A 16,233-nucleotide genomic window follows, 5' to 3' on the forward strand; every position below is an offset into this window, starting at 1 on the left:
AGAAGGCAACGACAGAGGATGCGATGATTGGATGGCAGCACCGACTCAATGGACATGAGTTTGAGTAAGCTCCAGGAGCTGGTGATGGACAGGGAGGCCTGGTGTGCCGCAGACCATGGGGTCGCAAAGAGTCAGACATGACTGAGCGATTGAACTGAACTGAACTGAAAAGGACCTGGAGATTTAGAAGTCTGTGAAAGATTTATAAGAAGATAAAAGTTCCATGATAACCATCATTCTTGGTTTCCAGATGGTCAGGGTCTTTCCCTTTTCACCCATCTCTGCTTCATCCACTCCCACATATACTCAAGTCCAGGAGACAACTAGGAAGAGTTGGAGAAAAACTGAAAAGGAGTCCAGAGAGAAGAACAAGACTTGCTAGAGGGATGACTTTCAGTAGAAGAAAGTGGATGAGATCTAGTGTCCAGGTGGAAGGACTGGTCTTGGGCAGGAGCAAAGTGCAGTTCATCCATTGTTGCCAAATGGAAAGCAGAATATTTAGGCACGGTGCTCTTGTATGGGTACATGTGGGAATGAGAGCTTCTGGCAATTCTCCTCTAATTGCTTATTTCCTCAGCAGGTGAAACAGAGGATTGTAGAAGAGAGTTTGAGAGTTTTGAGAGAAAAAAAGAGAAAGTATGAAATAGCTTTCCAATAGCAATCAGGGAAGCCCTATGGACTAGGAAAATGTAGTAGAATTCTTTGGCAGCATAAAAGCCTCTGAGGTTAATGATCATACGTTTAGAGGGAGACTAATCAGTTGGTCTGGTTGTTTCCCTCTGGAGACACTGAGGTGTACTGCACAGATGCAGCACAGGTGCAGAGAAGATTCAGTCAGAGTGGGTTTTTCCAAGTATACAAGAGTATAGGGAATTGAGAGTGTGTGTGTGTGAGGAAGGGATTAAAATGATACATGGTTGGAATTTAAGCTGGGGAAAGAGTAAAACAAGGATGAATGATAAGTTAAAAAATAAGAAAAGGTGGTGGGATAGATGAACTACAAGTCTCAAAAGGTGTGTTGGTGTAAGCTGAAAAACAGAAGGTTGTGGTTGGAGATGGTGGTTCTTGGAACTGAGTTTATGCAAGGCTTGTAATTACTGCTAATGACCAGGTGTGTAGGGGCTGATCACTGGGATGAGTGAATGAGGTCAGGTGAAGGACAGGATTATTGGAGGGAAGTTGAGAATTGGGAAGCTTCAGTGCTGGAGTCATCATCTATGTGCCTGTTGAAATCAGCAAGACATAAGATAAGAATAATGTTGGAGAAAATGGCTGCTAAAATCTAGGAATGAAGTAGAGTAACTCAGGGACCCGTTACCTTACGGGAGGTATGTACTGACAACGCACGAGTCAGGGGTCAAAACTAGAGTCAAAGAGTCATATTTAGATTAAAATTAAATCTGGAATTGGGATTGAGATGGCGAGCAGACTTTAAGATCATAAAACCTATTGATTTTGATGATTTGAGTTAACAATTTCAATGAATGCTGAAAGAAGTAATATATGTTAAACCCCTAGAATAGGGATGGTATATGACCTGTTAAAATAGTCAATAAGTGGTGATAGTGACCATCAAATGCATTCTTTGTTCTGTCTCATTCAGACTGTTAGAAAGTGTGGACTTCCCTGGTGGTCCAATGATTAAGACTCTGTGCTTCCAATGCAGAAGGTGCAGGTTCAATCCTTGGTTGAGGAGCTAAGATGCCACATGCCATGCGGCGTGTCCAAACAAAACAGAACAGGCGATTAGAAAGTGAACATTGTTAAAATTCAGAAAAGATATTGCTCATTTGCATGTGTTCAGAAATAATTATGCATACCAAAGAACTTTGAAAGCTTTACATATAAAAGAGTATTGTTTTGTTCTACTTCTTTGAATATCTGTGAGAAAAACTATTAGGACTCTGCCATCTTTAACACCCACCCACTCCCACCACTTGCTTTTCACACAAGGGAATAAATGAATCTTAGCAATGGTTTTTTAAATTGTTACCCTATTTATAAAAAATAGTGACTTCTTGGGAATTCATGATTTTATATGATTCAGTTCCTTTTCCAGGCAGATTTATAGTGGAGGATTCATATAGACAGGAAAAAAGATTGCAAAGACATATTGGGACTAGACTCTGAAAGACCTTGCAAGCCACTGTAGTTGGCTTTGAGCAAGCAAGAAAAGAGCTTAATTCTGTTTCATCATTCTCTGATTGTAGGACATGGTGGGGGAAGATTAGAGACTGCAAAATCAGTTACGTTATTGTAAAATAGATGGGGAAACAGTGGAAACAGTGTCAGACTTTATTTTGGGGGGCTCCAAAATCACTGCAGATGCTGATTGCAGCCAGGAAATTAAAAGACGCTTACTCCTTAGAAGGAAAGTTATGACCAACCTAGATAGCATATTAAAAAGCAGAGACATTACTTTGCCAACCAAGGTCCATCTAGTCAAGGCTATGCTTTTTCCCGTGGTCATGTATGGATGTGAGAGTTGGACTGTGAAGAAAGCTGATCGCCGAGGAATTGATGCTTTTGAACTGTGGTGTTGGAGAAGACTCTTGAGAATCCCTTTGACTACAAGGAGATCCAATCAGTCCATTCTAAAGGAGATCAATCCTGGGTGTTCATTGGAAGGACTGATGCTAAAGTGAAACTCCAATACTTTGGCCACCTCATGCGACGAGTTGACTCACTGGAAAAGAGTCTGATGCTAGGAGGGATTGGGGGTGGGAGGAGACGGGGACGACAGAGAATGAGATGGCTGGATGGCATCACCAACTCGATGGACATGAGTTTGAGTGAACTCCGGGAGTTGGTGATGGACAGGGAGGCCTGGCGTGCTGTGATTCATGGGGTCGCAAAGAGTTGGACACGACTGAGCGACTGAACTGAACTGAACTGAACATCCAAGTAGACCTAAGAAATAGCTAAGTTAGACCATAATAGCCATGTAAATGAAAAAGAAAAATTCACAGAAGTAACAGAAAACCAAGGAATTGAATAGAATCCTGAATTCTTGGAACATTTCCTTTCACCTCTGCCACTGTTCATCTCTATTGTTCAGTAAAGTGTATTAACATATGGGTCTCCTCAGTTAGAATGTTATTTCTCTATGGCAGAGCATGTATAATGATGTATGTATTGTTCCAGGTTCGGTCTGCAAAGGACCACACTGGAGAAGAGACTACCCTCTGAGGTGTAGGCCCCAAGGGTTGGACTCTTAAGACAATCTGGACTGAACGGGCAGCAGATTGGTTGGTCTACAGGTTACAGTTCTTGCCTCTGGCGTGAGAGGTCGCAGGTTCAGATCCCGGACAAGCCCCCAGGATGATAGATTACGGTGAATGGTGTCAGATTCGTGATCTCTGAAGAAGATTTAACTTCGGGATCAACGACCAGGTTTGATCACTCAAGAGCTTTTGTAGAGCAGAGTTTTATTAAAGTATTAAAAGGGACAGAGAAAGCTTCTGACATAGACAATCTGAAGGTGCCCGGGGATCCCCACACAAGCTCCTGTCCTAATACACCTGAGGAACCCCAGGTATTAATAACTGGGGAGGGTCAATCAGTTGACTTCTTTTGGACACTGGGGGAACTTTCTCTGTGCTCACTGAAGTCCCTGGTCTGCTTTCCTCCCAATCCACTACTGTAATGGGACTGTCTGGATGAGCCTAACATTATGATGTCAGTCATCCTTCAAGTACCAACTTTCTCCATGCTGTTTTCTCACGAGTTTCTAATAATGCCAGAGTCTCCCTCACCCCTTCTGCTAAGGGATATATTGAACAAGGTCCAGGTCTCTGTTTTCATGAATATGGAACCAGCTCTTTTTAATGGAACACACTGTAAATTTTCAAGTGTGGGCTGATGAAAAAAACTGTGGGTTGAGGACAATATGCTGTTCCTATCCTTATCAAGCTCAAAGACCCTCACCTGTTTCCACATCAAAAGCAGTATCCCCTAAAGCCCGAGGTTAAGGAAGGGTTAAAACCCATCATTTAGAATTTAAAGGAGCAGGGGCTATTAATTCCCTGTAATAGACCATGCAACACTCCTATTTTGAGTGTGAAAAAGTTAAATGATAAATAGAGACTAGTAAATGAGGCTGTGGTTCCTTTTACTCATATGCTAAAAACAATGGATTTTCTTGTTTACAGGTCTATGTCAGAAACTTTCTCTATCCCTTTTTATACTTTAACAAAACTCTGCTCTACAAAACTCTTGAGTGATCAAGCCTGGTCCCTGGTCCTGAAGTTAAATCTTCTTCTTCGGAGATCACAAATCCAACACCATTCATAAGCTATCATATTCATCCATCAAAATGTGAAATCAAACCAATATTGTAAACCAATCATCAACCAATTAAAAATAAATATTTAAAAAATGTGTTCATTTGAATACAGAATATTTCAATTGTAATTGCTCAAAAAATTGTTATCAAGGAAATAGACATAGGGAAAGAAGGAAGAGCCAAGGATGTCACCTAAAGGAGGAGAAGCCAATGTCAGGGTCAGTGGGACATAGCGCTCCTAGCATCTGAAGCTCTGCATGTACCCATGCAGGTACAGCAGTGCCCTTAGACTTAAGAACAAATTGAAGATGACATTCAAAGTGTATTCAGCAAATTCTCCTTCCCTGACCTCGGTTGCAAACTTCATGACTACAATCACTTGTCCCAGCAAGATAAGTGCTTACAGAAACCAATGCAGCTTTTAGGAACAGATCTTCAGATGTATCTCAAAGAAGGAAAGAAATGAAAACAGGCTGCCATTAGAGAATACAATGCAGTCCACTTTGCACTTTCTAAGAAATTTTTAAAATTCAGTTAAAAGTCATTTTGAATAATTATTATTTAAATTCTACTTTACAGTCTCATTTCACAAAACTAGGACACATTAAATGGGATGATCATTTTATCCAAGAACTTATAACTGATAGTAATTAAGTTTTATTTTTCTTTTTTCAAGCCTAAGGTATTCAAATTTATGATAGAATCTCACTTTTCTTTGTCTTATTTGAGTTGATCCCTGGTGTCTGTGTGTTCTAAATCATAGGCTGTTACTCTGAAGTGGAGTTAGAAGAGCCCAGAGGCTTCTTTTCATCTCCAAGATATCCACTGGATTATAGAGGAAAACTGAAATGTTCTTGGGTGCTCCGAGTTTCACCAAGCAGTATGGCAAAATTTACGGTTGAGTATCTGTTACTCCCTGAGTCTCATATGTGTCAAGATTCAGCTCTGATTATTTATGAAGAATACCACAGTGAGAGAAGGATGTCAGGTAAGCCTTAGGGACATTTATACGTGTGCTTTTCCTGTGTAAGCAGCTTAAGACCAAAGGGAGAGGTAAACTTAGTAATAATACCTCTGAAATGTTGATTCATGTAATGTAGGCATAATTTTATGCCTTTATTTTTAGACATGTTTAATATTTTCAAGTTTGAATTTACAAAACAGGTATACTAAAGGTTGAGTGAGTGTATTTGTATGTATGTGTATTTAGGGGAAAAAAAAGGCAAGAGAGCCTATCTTCAAATGTAGCAGAACCATACCAGAATGCCAGAAGTGTGTATATGACCAAGGAGGGATTAAGATAATTAAAAATCATGTAGGACCTAGAGTGTTGAATTTTAAAATACAGCAAAACACATTAAAGGTTTTTAAAATGGTGGAATTGAAAAGTTTGCTAATAACATACCAACTGTCATTTCATTTCATGTATGGGCAAACCTATTTTGTTTAGCAAAACAAACTTGCCACCTCTTGTCTGTATATGCATAATACAGGGGTTTTGGCTCTCAGTAAAGTGGAATGGCGCTGGTGGTAAAGAACCTGTCTGCCAATGCAGGAGACATAAGAGATGTGGGTTCTACCTCTGGGTCAAGAAGATCCCCAGGAGGAGGACATGGCAATCCACTCCAGTATTCTTGCCTGGAGAATCCCATGGACAGAGGAGCCTAGTGGGCTATAGTTCTTGGGGTCGCAAAGAGTTAATCATGACTGAAGTGACAGCATGCACAAAGCAGGAGGTGGGAAGGGGCTGGAAATAATTTGGTTGATGGGGACACCTGAAAAGAAAAGTTTATGTATGTTACTGTGAGTGTGTGTGGTTGATACACAAATGTACGTTCTTGATTCAGGAGCATATGGAAGCCAGGGAATTGCTTTGAGGTTGAGATTGTTTTCTTTGGAAAAATTCTGAGATTGAATTATTGACTTAGAAGGCACAACCATTTATTTAAAGATTCTTTCTTTAGAAATACTGTCTCGTTTAGACTGCAGAGGAGACCATTAACTGGCCTGTCCACTGCACATTTTCCCCCTATGATCATATCACCTCCCTATCCACCCTGATTGAAATGGCTTGAGGTCTCCTTGTAGCTGCAATGAGATCCAGAATGCACAGCATATTTGCTTCCCACTCCCTTAGCTCATCACACTCTGCTCTCAGGGCCCTTCATCTACCTCTCGCAGCTCTTCAAAGAGCTCTTCTCCATTCAGTCAAGTCTTGACTAGAATGTGCTTTCACTTTTTAATTTGACATTTTTAATACAGTTTTAAAGATTACTTTCAATTTACAGTTATTACAAAACAACACATCCTTGAGCCTGTCTTACCCCCGAACTGTTGGTACCCCCTCCCCCATCCCTCTATCACCCCTCCCCCTTCCCCACTGGTAACCACTGGTTTGTTCTCATATCTGTGAGTTTGCTTCTTTTTGTTATATTAACTACTTGTGGAGTTTTTAAAATTCCACATATAAGTGATCTCATACAAGTATTTGTCTTTCTCTGACTTATTTCACTTAGCATAATGCCCTTCAAGTCTATCCACGTTGTTGCAAATGGCAAAATTTTGTTCTTTTTAAATGACTGAGTAGTATTCCTTTATGTGTGTGTGTATCACATCTTCTTTATCGTTCATCTGTTAACAGATGCTTAAGTGCTTCTATATTCTTTCAAGTGTAAGTAATGTGCCATGTACATTGGGGTGTGTGTATCTTTTTGAACTGGTGTTTTTTATTTTTTGGATATATACCCTAGGAGTGGGTCATATGGTAGTTCCATTTTTAGCTTTTTGAGAAACCTGATACTATTTTCCACAGTGGCTGTACCAATTTACATTCCCACTGACAGTGTACAAGATTTCCCTTTTCTCCACAGAGAACACACTTTCTTAACGAGGCCTACCTGACTGATGTGAATTGCCTCACCTCCCACCTCTAATTCTTAATGGCCCTTCTCTTGGCATTATTGTCTTCTAACCTATGATGATGTTTCATATTTCATGCCTGTGTCTTCCCTACTAACATGAGCTTCTTGAGGACTGAAACTTGTCTCTTCGTGTCAGGAATCCCATGTTTAGAACAGTCCTGGATACACAGAAGGCATTTAGTAAATGACTGGCTGACTGAAAGGTCACCTCCTCAAACAGACATTCTAACTCTTAAGGACCATCAACCTTTTCCTCTCATGGTCTTTTTCTATCATATTCTGCTGTTATTTCATGTGTAGCAGTGGTCTCTATTTGAAATAATCTTCATTTACCTGACCAAAATGAAAGTTCCATGAGAGTAGAGATCTGGCTATTTTCTTCCCCTTCTATAGTTTTCCAAATTGAAATAATAAAGACTCAGAACATTTGTTTTGCGTCAATGCATACTACTAAATTATTCAGAAAGACTTTTAGCAATAATAAGAGCCTCTTTCACCATGCCTTTAATCTGATATTATCAATTTAAAAAGCAGTTTTACTTTTTAAAATCATTAATGGGGAAATTTTTTTCCATGTATTAGTTAGCTATCTGCATTTTCAAATTCCTTGTTACTACCATTATTTTTTAATTTGAGTATTGATCTTGTTTTTGGTTTATAAGGGCTATATATATATATGTGGGTGTATATATATAATTATATAAAACAATTTTTCCTTTGTCATAAATTGCAAGTACTTATTTATAAGATTGTTATTTGCCTTTAAATTTTGTGTATTTATATGTTGATATAAATATTTTTAAAGTTATTGATTTAAATATATTTCTATATATTTTCATCTTTGATTTATCTCATTGCTTTTATTTTTAAAAATTGATTTCCCAACTAAGGTCAGAAATTTTTAACTAAAAAAAGCTTAATCCTGCTGAAATATATTTTCTCATATGGTGTGGCTGCTGCTGCTTTTGCTAATTCGCTTCAGTTGTGTCTGACTCTGTGCGACCCCATAGATGGCAGCCCACTAGGCTCCCCCGTCCCTGGGATTCTCCAGGCAAGAACACTGGAGTGGGGTGCCATTTCCCTCTCCATGTGGTGTTAGTGTTGTGTTAATGTTAGTCACTCAGTCGTGTCTGACTCTTTTGAGACCCCATGGACTACAGCCCACCAGGCTCTTCTGTCCATGCAATTCTCAAGGCAAGAATATTAGAGTGAGTACCCATTCCTTTCTCCAGGGGATCTTCCTGACCCAGGGATCAAACCCAGGTCTCCTGCATTGCAGGCAAATTCTTTACTGCTGAGAGACCAGGGAACCCCTCTCATATGGTAAAATGATCTTATGACTGATTCCTTTTTTTAGAAAAAATGATTTCCTCTTTAATTTATAGCTATCTTTATCATATACTGGGGCTTCTCTCATAGCTCAGTTGGTAAAGAATCCTCCTGCGATGCAGGAGACCCCGATTCAATTCCTGGGTTGGGAAGATCCACTGGAGAAGGGATAGGCTCCCCACTCCAGGTATTCTTGGGCTTCCCTTGTGGGTCAGCTGGTAGAGAATCTGCCTGCAATGTGGGAGACCCCGGTTCCATCCCCGGGTTTGGAAGATCCCCTGGAGAAGGGAAAGGCTACCCACTCAAGTATTCTGGCCTGGAGAATTCCATAGACTATGCAATCCATGGGGTTGCAAAGAGTTGAACATGACAGAGAGACTTTCACTTCACTTCACTTTATCATGTACCAGGCTCTCAAATAGAAATAAATGATTTCTGGAAAAACCAGGCTTCCCTGGTAGCTCAAACAGTAAAGAATCTGCCTACAGTGCAGGAGCCTTGGGTTCAATCCCTGGATGGGGAAGATCCCCTGGAGAAGGGAATGGCAACCCACTCCAGTATTCTTGCCTGGAAAATTCCATGGACAGAGGAGTTTGGTGGGCTGTAGTCCATGGGGTTGCAAAGAGTAGGATACGACTCAGTGACTAACACTTGCCTTTTTCATTGTTACCTACTGAAAACCATGCTTGACTTTGTTGTAGATTAACTGTGGAAACCCTATAATTTTTCAACCTAGCATTTCTTTGATTTGAAATTGTCAGCTTGAAACCTGTAAAATTGTTCTGTCCTTCAGATGATAGCTAGCAAAACTGTAAGGCTATGATAGAGATATTACCTCTTACTCAAGTTGGATAGTATCCTTGTACACTGCAAATGCTATGTTTTTCCCTGTGGGAGCCAGCAACCATTCAAGAGCTGCATTCATCTCTATTTGCTACAAATAAATATTGGCTCAGTCTTCAAATAGTATTTCAGCATCATTTACTCTAATATATTATGCCAACTAATGATTTTTTCTTCTTGTAAATAATCTTTTCCCTTCCTTACTCACTACAAATATATGTGGAACACCTACTATGGGTCAAGGATTGACTTTTCTTGGTTGTGGGCATCCAGTAGTGAACAAAATGGACAAAAAAAATCCCTGCCCTTAACACCTATATTCTAGGGGGGAGAGGACACATAATATGATAAAATATATAATACATTAGACAGAAAGACTAAGGGAAAATGAGGTGGGAAGGGAGAGAAAAAGCATATGGGATTGCAGATGCCATAGAATTGGTTGCAGAATAACCAGCTTTCTGAGCAGATGACATTTAAATAATTATTATAGAAAGACACTGAATTATTCTTAATAGTAGGTGAGTTTGATTCTAAGAAACTCATGGGTTCTTTCTATACCTTCTTAATCAGCCCTCTGATTCATTTTAGAATTAAGGTTATAATTTTGCATTGTCTTTGACTTAGGTTCTCAAAGCAATCAAAAGAAGATTGGCTGTAGGAAAAGAATAAATTTTCAGGTAGAAAAAAGTTTCCATCATGGATTTTCACAGTGATGTATTTTTAATAAATGGGTTACTTTCCTAGGAGAGAAATGGCATATCAGCCTCATATTAAAGATAAAATGATGTGCTACCTACTGTCTTTCATGGGAGCAATGGGACATAACAGACTGTAACAGGTATTACATTTTGGGACCTAGGTTCTGCTCCTGACTCCCCACCCCCTAGTCCATGACTTTGGGTGAGTCATTTGAATTCTAGAATGCTGTTCCTCAATTTGCAGAGTGGAGTTTAGTTGCCATGCCTAAACTAGAGAAACTTCTTAAAATGTTCTTGTTTTTTATCAAATTTGATTTTTTTAACCTAGGTAAATTATGTGGAAGAAGGCTTTATCCAATGGTTTTCATGAGCTCTGGACCACTGGTGAGGGTGACATTTCATTCCAGTGTGCAAGGTGCTTTTGGCATAAATTATATTGTCTTTAGAGTCCAAGGTATGTTCTAACTTATAAAGTTAAAACTAGCATTGAAACATATATATATTACTATATGTGAAATATATAACCAGTGCAAGTTTGATGCATGAAGCAGGGCACCCAAAGCCAGTGCTCTGAGACAGTCCAGAGGAATGGGATGGGGAGGGAGGGAGGAGGGGGGTTGCAGGACAGGGGGACACATGTACACCCGTGGCTGATTCATGTCAATGTATAGCAGAAACCCCCACAATATTGTGAAGTAATTAGCCTCCAATTAAAATAAATAAATTAACTTAAAAGAAAAACTCAGTGTTTTTGTTTTTAGGAATATTTTAAAACTTATGCACTGTTTTTAAAAGTTATGTTTCTGTGGGGAATGAGTTTATGTTTGAAGGGAAAATCTTTTTAAATGATCTGATATTGGTCTGATCCAAGAGAAAAACTACTTGGTGAATAACTTGATTGACTTGTACATCATTCAGAATTGTGACTCATGGACATGGTGATACAATATATTAATTGCAAAGTAATATTAATATTTTTATTGTGATTGTGATTTTATACCACAGTCAGCCTTTCCTACAACCATTATCCTTGTAGATTGAAAGATTTGGGTTCTAAATCTTAGCTGGCTGATTAGCTCCAGACAATTTTTTATCTCTATTGGAGTTTCCTTTATAGTGATAATATAAAAATAAAACGTTAGAAGGGGTTTTGAGAACAAGCTAAATAAATAGCAGAGGCTGATATTATAAGTGTAAACTGTATGCAATTCAAAGTTATTACATTTTCAGACATGTAATTAGTGAGATTTTTGACCCTTGATGAGCATAGGTAACCAAAAACTAGTTTCTCTTCTTGGCACTGAAAAGCATTGCAGAGATACACCTGGAAAAAAGTTAAGTGAGAAATAAAAAGAAAAACATGTATATCATATGAAATTTGTTTTCCTAAAGAACTATAGTATAAATATTGCTTTAACAAATATCATAAATCATTTGTATGTGGAATCTAAAATATGATACAAATGAACTTATAAAACAGAAACAGACTGACAGACATGAAAAAACATGAAAAAACAAACTCTCCCCAAAAGTTAGGAGTTTGGGATTAGCAGATACAAACTATTATATATAAAACAGATGAATAGCAAGACCCTACTGTATTGCACAGGGAACTATATTCAGTATCCTGTGATAAACCATAATGGGAAAAAAAATGTATATATATATGTATAACCAAATCACTTTGCTGTATACCAGCCACTAACACAGCGTTGTAAATCAACTATAGTTGAATTAAATATTTTTAAAAAGAATATTGCTCTTAAATGGACTTGTGTAGGGAACCTACATCATCTACAGTTATTCCTCTTTATCTTCCATAGACCCTAGGCTGTGCCAAATATAATTTGAGAGAGGTGCTGGTTTTCTGTAACCTTTGAATATTTCAGATAGAAAAATTTTTAGTAAAACTAACCACCTCCTGTTAATGTTTTTTAAAACAGGGAGAAAAACTGACAGCTCTGATCTGAAAAGGCATATAACAAGCCTCTTAAAAATTAGTTTTACCTCATTTTTTTTCCTTCTTTATTTCTAGGTCCAAAGGGCAGTAAAAGCACCCAATCTCTTCAGAGTTCAAACCAAGAGCATGTGGCCACTTGTGAGGATGTTATTCTGACCAAACCAGTAGGGATCATACAATTCCCAAGATATTTTCACAGAACCATTATGAGGTGAGGATGGAATTTTTATTACAATGAAAGTTTTTGAATGATCACTTGACAAGCAGCAACATTTGTTATCTGTTTAAGGAATAATTTTTCACCTGCTTTCCTTAAAGAATGGACTTTGAGACAATCCCTGATTTGAAGTCTTCAGTATACAGAACCTGAATGTGAGATTACCCCTGCTGATAAGCTGTACTTTCCTAATAAAAGAGATCACTTTTTAGGTAAAGTGAAAAGCTGAATCTCTATCAAAGAGCTTTGGAGATTGAAATAATGTATGTAAAACCTTCTGGCACATAGTAGTACTCAATAAGTGGTTCATATAATGCCATGGTAAAAAGAGAACTTTCCCTAAATTAAACATTAGAATAGACTTAAAGTGAGAAACAAAAAGTGGAGATTCATATGGTATCAATCCTAAGTAAGTGTGTTTGATTTGGGGAAGTTTAGGCCAAACTGACACAGGAATACTTTGTTAACTCTTATGGATTGCCAATAAGAATTTAGAATAATACATACGCTTGACCAGCCATTTTCATAATGGGTGTACTTGGTTAAAACTTTTGACAAATTCAAAAGTATTAGAGAATATTTTTACTGTTATAATTTAAAATTTTCTTTCACCTAAGCACAAAATAAGCAGGTACAGTCAATAACAGTGACTCACTGAGTGATGCATTAAATTCTGAACAAAGTAAATAACAACATATGCTACTGAGAAATCATTTCCAACTTTCTTTCGTTGTTCTGTAGCTGCCACTGGAGATTACTAGCCCCTATAAATCATATCATTCGCCTTGATATTATCAACTTCCAGAAGCAACCAATGCCCTTGGCCTGTCAATGTCACCTGTGGGTTTATGAAGGATTTGGATCAGGCAAAAAATTAATAGGTAACCAATTTCCCATGAAGAACTATGCTATTGATTTTCTTTTGTAAAATATTCTTAGATCATTTTATATACAGTGTGTGAATTACAGATGACATAAATTAGTCTGTTCTTAAATGTGATATTGAAATGCCCTGTTGCTGTTATTATTTTTTATATTTGTAATTGAAATTAACCTGATACTCTGATTAAGTTAAAAACGAAACCCAACTATGTGCTGTTTACTTGAGTCATACTTAGATAAAACTTGACCAGAAATACTAAAAATAAATGATGAATAAACAGTCTCAAACAAATGCAGCACAATAAAACTGAGAGTATAATATTAATCAGGCAAAATAATATTCACAGGGAAGGCATTAAATGGCCTTATTAATTAGATAGTAGTCAAAAACCTGATTACAGTGACTTAAATTTATTATTGTGAAAGAAAGAGAAATGCCGAGGCATGCAGATGCACCACCAAGTCAACAGTTCAACTCTGTGAAGACTGGAATTATTGCAGTTCTTTTGGCCTTTTCCTAGTGGTTCCATAATGGCTATTTCAGTTGTGGCCATTACAATGGAGAGAAAAGAAGAAAGGGCCCAGGGAAGGGTTATCACCATGGAGAAAGCAAATATGTCTCCAGGAATCCTGTAGCAGTTTTAAGTCACTTTGGCCAGAATTTTCACATAGCCACACCTGACTGAAAGCAAGATGACTGGAGAAAAGGGAAATGGAAACAAAGTTTGGGCTGGCTGACCAAAGTTGCTCAATTAGTTAGGATATAGCAGCCTAGAGTTCTGAAATCAGATGATACTGGGTCCAGTATATTGCAGTTCTAACACTTAGTAATTCAGTGACTTTGGAAATGTTCCTGAAGCTTTCTCAGTGTCCTCACTGGTAATGTGACGATAACTACCTGTAACTTTTCATGTGATTTAAGTGAAAAGACACAGCATCACTAGCACACATGTACATGGGTATTAAAAATTCCCAATGTGCTTAAGTCAGAGATATAGATGCCTAACGTAACAAGGTGACTCCCAGAGAGAAAGGATATATAGCATTTATGGCAACCCACTCCAGTACTGTTGCTTGGAAAATCCCATGGATGGAGGAGCCTGGTAGGCTATAGTCCATGGGGTCGCAAAGAGTCAGACATGACTGAGCGACTTCACTTTTCTCTCTAGGAAGGACCTAGATGTCAGTGTCCCTCACCATGTTGGTAGAGTCCTGCCAGAGTTGATAAAACAGCCAATTGCTAAACCACTGTTCTTTTATTCTGTAGGCTTACATTCAGTTCGATTCAGTTCAGTCACTCAGTCGTGTCCGACTCTTTGCGACCCCGTGAATCACAGCACGCCAGGCCTCCCTGTCCATCACCAACTCCCGGAATTCACTCAAACTCATGTCCATTGAGTCGGTGATGCCATCCAGCCATCTCATTCTCTGTCGTCCCCTTCTCCTCCTGCCCTCAATCCCTCCCAGCATCAGAATCTTTTCCAGTGAGTTAACTCTTCGCATGAGGTGGCCAAAGTATTGGAGTTTCAGCTTTAGCATCAGTCCTTCTAATCAACACCCAGGACTGATCTCCTTTAGAATGGACTCGTTGGCTTACATTAATGTCCCAGAAATAGTTGCATTGACAATCTTTGTGTTTCTACTTAAGGGAATATTAGTAAACATGGAGCTTTTACATAACATCAGAAGGGCACAGCTTTCTGTGGGGAGTGCAGTATCTAGGCTAGTGTCTTTGTAAATTATCTGCGCTTCTTGCTTTCTTGCCTTATAGAATACGTGTAACTTGTACTGCTTCATGCGGTTACTTTGATAATTAAATGGCAGAGTTCATGTTAATCAGTATAAAAGAAACCAAGCACCTGCAGTGTTTGAATTAGAATTACACCTCTAAATTTGTATTTTAAAATTGTGCCGCTTAGAAGATTAGGCTATTATTTCCCTCTTGTCCCTCCATCAATGGAGTGTTGGAGAACACAAGGTCTGAAAGAACAAAGAAACACAGAAAAAGAGAAAAGAGTGCATTAGCTATGTCAGTTATAATTTATAATATTAATGAACTGTATCCCTGTTGTTCTTATAATTTGTTCTTCACTTATAATTCGTTCATAAAATATATGTATTATTTCCTATCTTCTTCCACAAAAAGTTTTTTGACTCTATTTCAGTTTTTGCAAATAAGACAGCCTCTAGGGGTTAACTCAATTTTTGAGGTCAATAGGCTATTGAATGAATATTTTAAACATAACCAACAAAGCTCTATCCCCAGAATGTACAAAGAGTTTACTATTGAAAATGTATTATCTAAAAACTAGGTCAAATTAGGGAAAATAAATATAAATCAATGATACAATAATCATATCTTTAAAACCATCCAAGTAAAAATTAGTTAAAAGTTAGAATGTAAAAATCACTTTGGTATAGTTAGTCACAAAGACCATGTAGCTAGGAATAACCTTGACATGTGTTTTATTGCACAAACATGAAATTTACACATGCATGCACATGTAGGCACACACACATATCTGAATAGAGAAAAGTACCACATTCTAAAACTGGAAGTCGAAATTAACATTAATCCACCCCAAATTAATTTAAAAATGTAGCAAAACATCAATGGTAATTGTCTTTGGAGAGCAAGGAGGAAATTGATAGTAACTCTAAAGTTTATCCTTAAATAGAACTAGCTGAAAATGTTTTGGGGGAAAAATGACCAGATGATGAGGTGAATTATCAATATAAAAACATACTTTGAGGTAACCATAATTAAAACAGAGTAGCACTGTTACAAAAGAGACATACATGAGTAGACCAGAAGGGGCCCAAGAGACTATAAGGCATTTAAATGTGATAAATTTGGCATTGCAGACAAGGGAGGGAAATATAAATTATATTCTCTGTCACCTCATAGAACAGTTGAGTAAAGAGCTAAGCATTTTTCTTAGGGCATTAAAAGTTTAAAAAATAAGCAATTATCTTAGTTATGGATGGAGAATCCTATCATGTAAAAGCAATTGAAGACAACAGGAAATTATCAATAAATTCCTATATAACTAAAAACTTCCTTCCACAGAAGCGAAATAAAAAACAAGTAACAA

The 16,233-nt window shown here is 37.9% G+C and overlaps 1 protein-coding gene across 1 annotated transcript in view; it reads left to right on the top strand.

The window, feature by feature from the left end:
- The window catches only part of OVCH1 (ovochymase 1), a 116,351-nt gene that overhangs the window by 54,826 nt on the left and 45,292 nt on the right, over positions 1–16,233 (top strand). The window contains exons 15-18 of the mRNA XM_088836725.1: positions 5,049–5,273; positions 10,408–10,533; positions 12,115–12,250; positions 12,998–13,137. Of these exons, the coding sequence (XP_088692851.1) occupies positions 5,049–5,273; positions 10,408–10,533; positions 12,115–12,250; positions 12,998–13,137 (627 nt within the window). The remainder of the gene's footprint in view (positions 1–5,048; positions 5,274–10,407; positions 10,534–12,114; positions 12,251–12,997; positions 13,138–16,233) is intronic.

The sequence above is a fragment of the Moschus berezovskii genome, chromosome 6 (genome assembly GCF_049115385.1).
Source record: "Moschus berezovskii isolate FMDL1 chromosome 6, NW_MosBer_1.0, whole genome shotgun sequence".
Taxonomy (NCBI): domain Eukaryota; kingdom Metazoa; phylum Chordata; class Mammalia; order Artiodactyla; family Moschidae; genus Moschus; species Moschus berezovskii.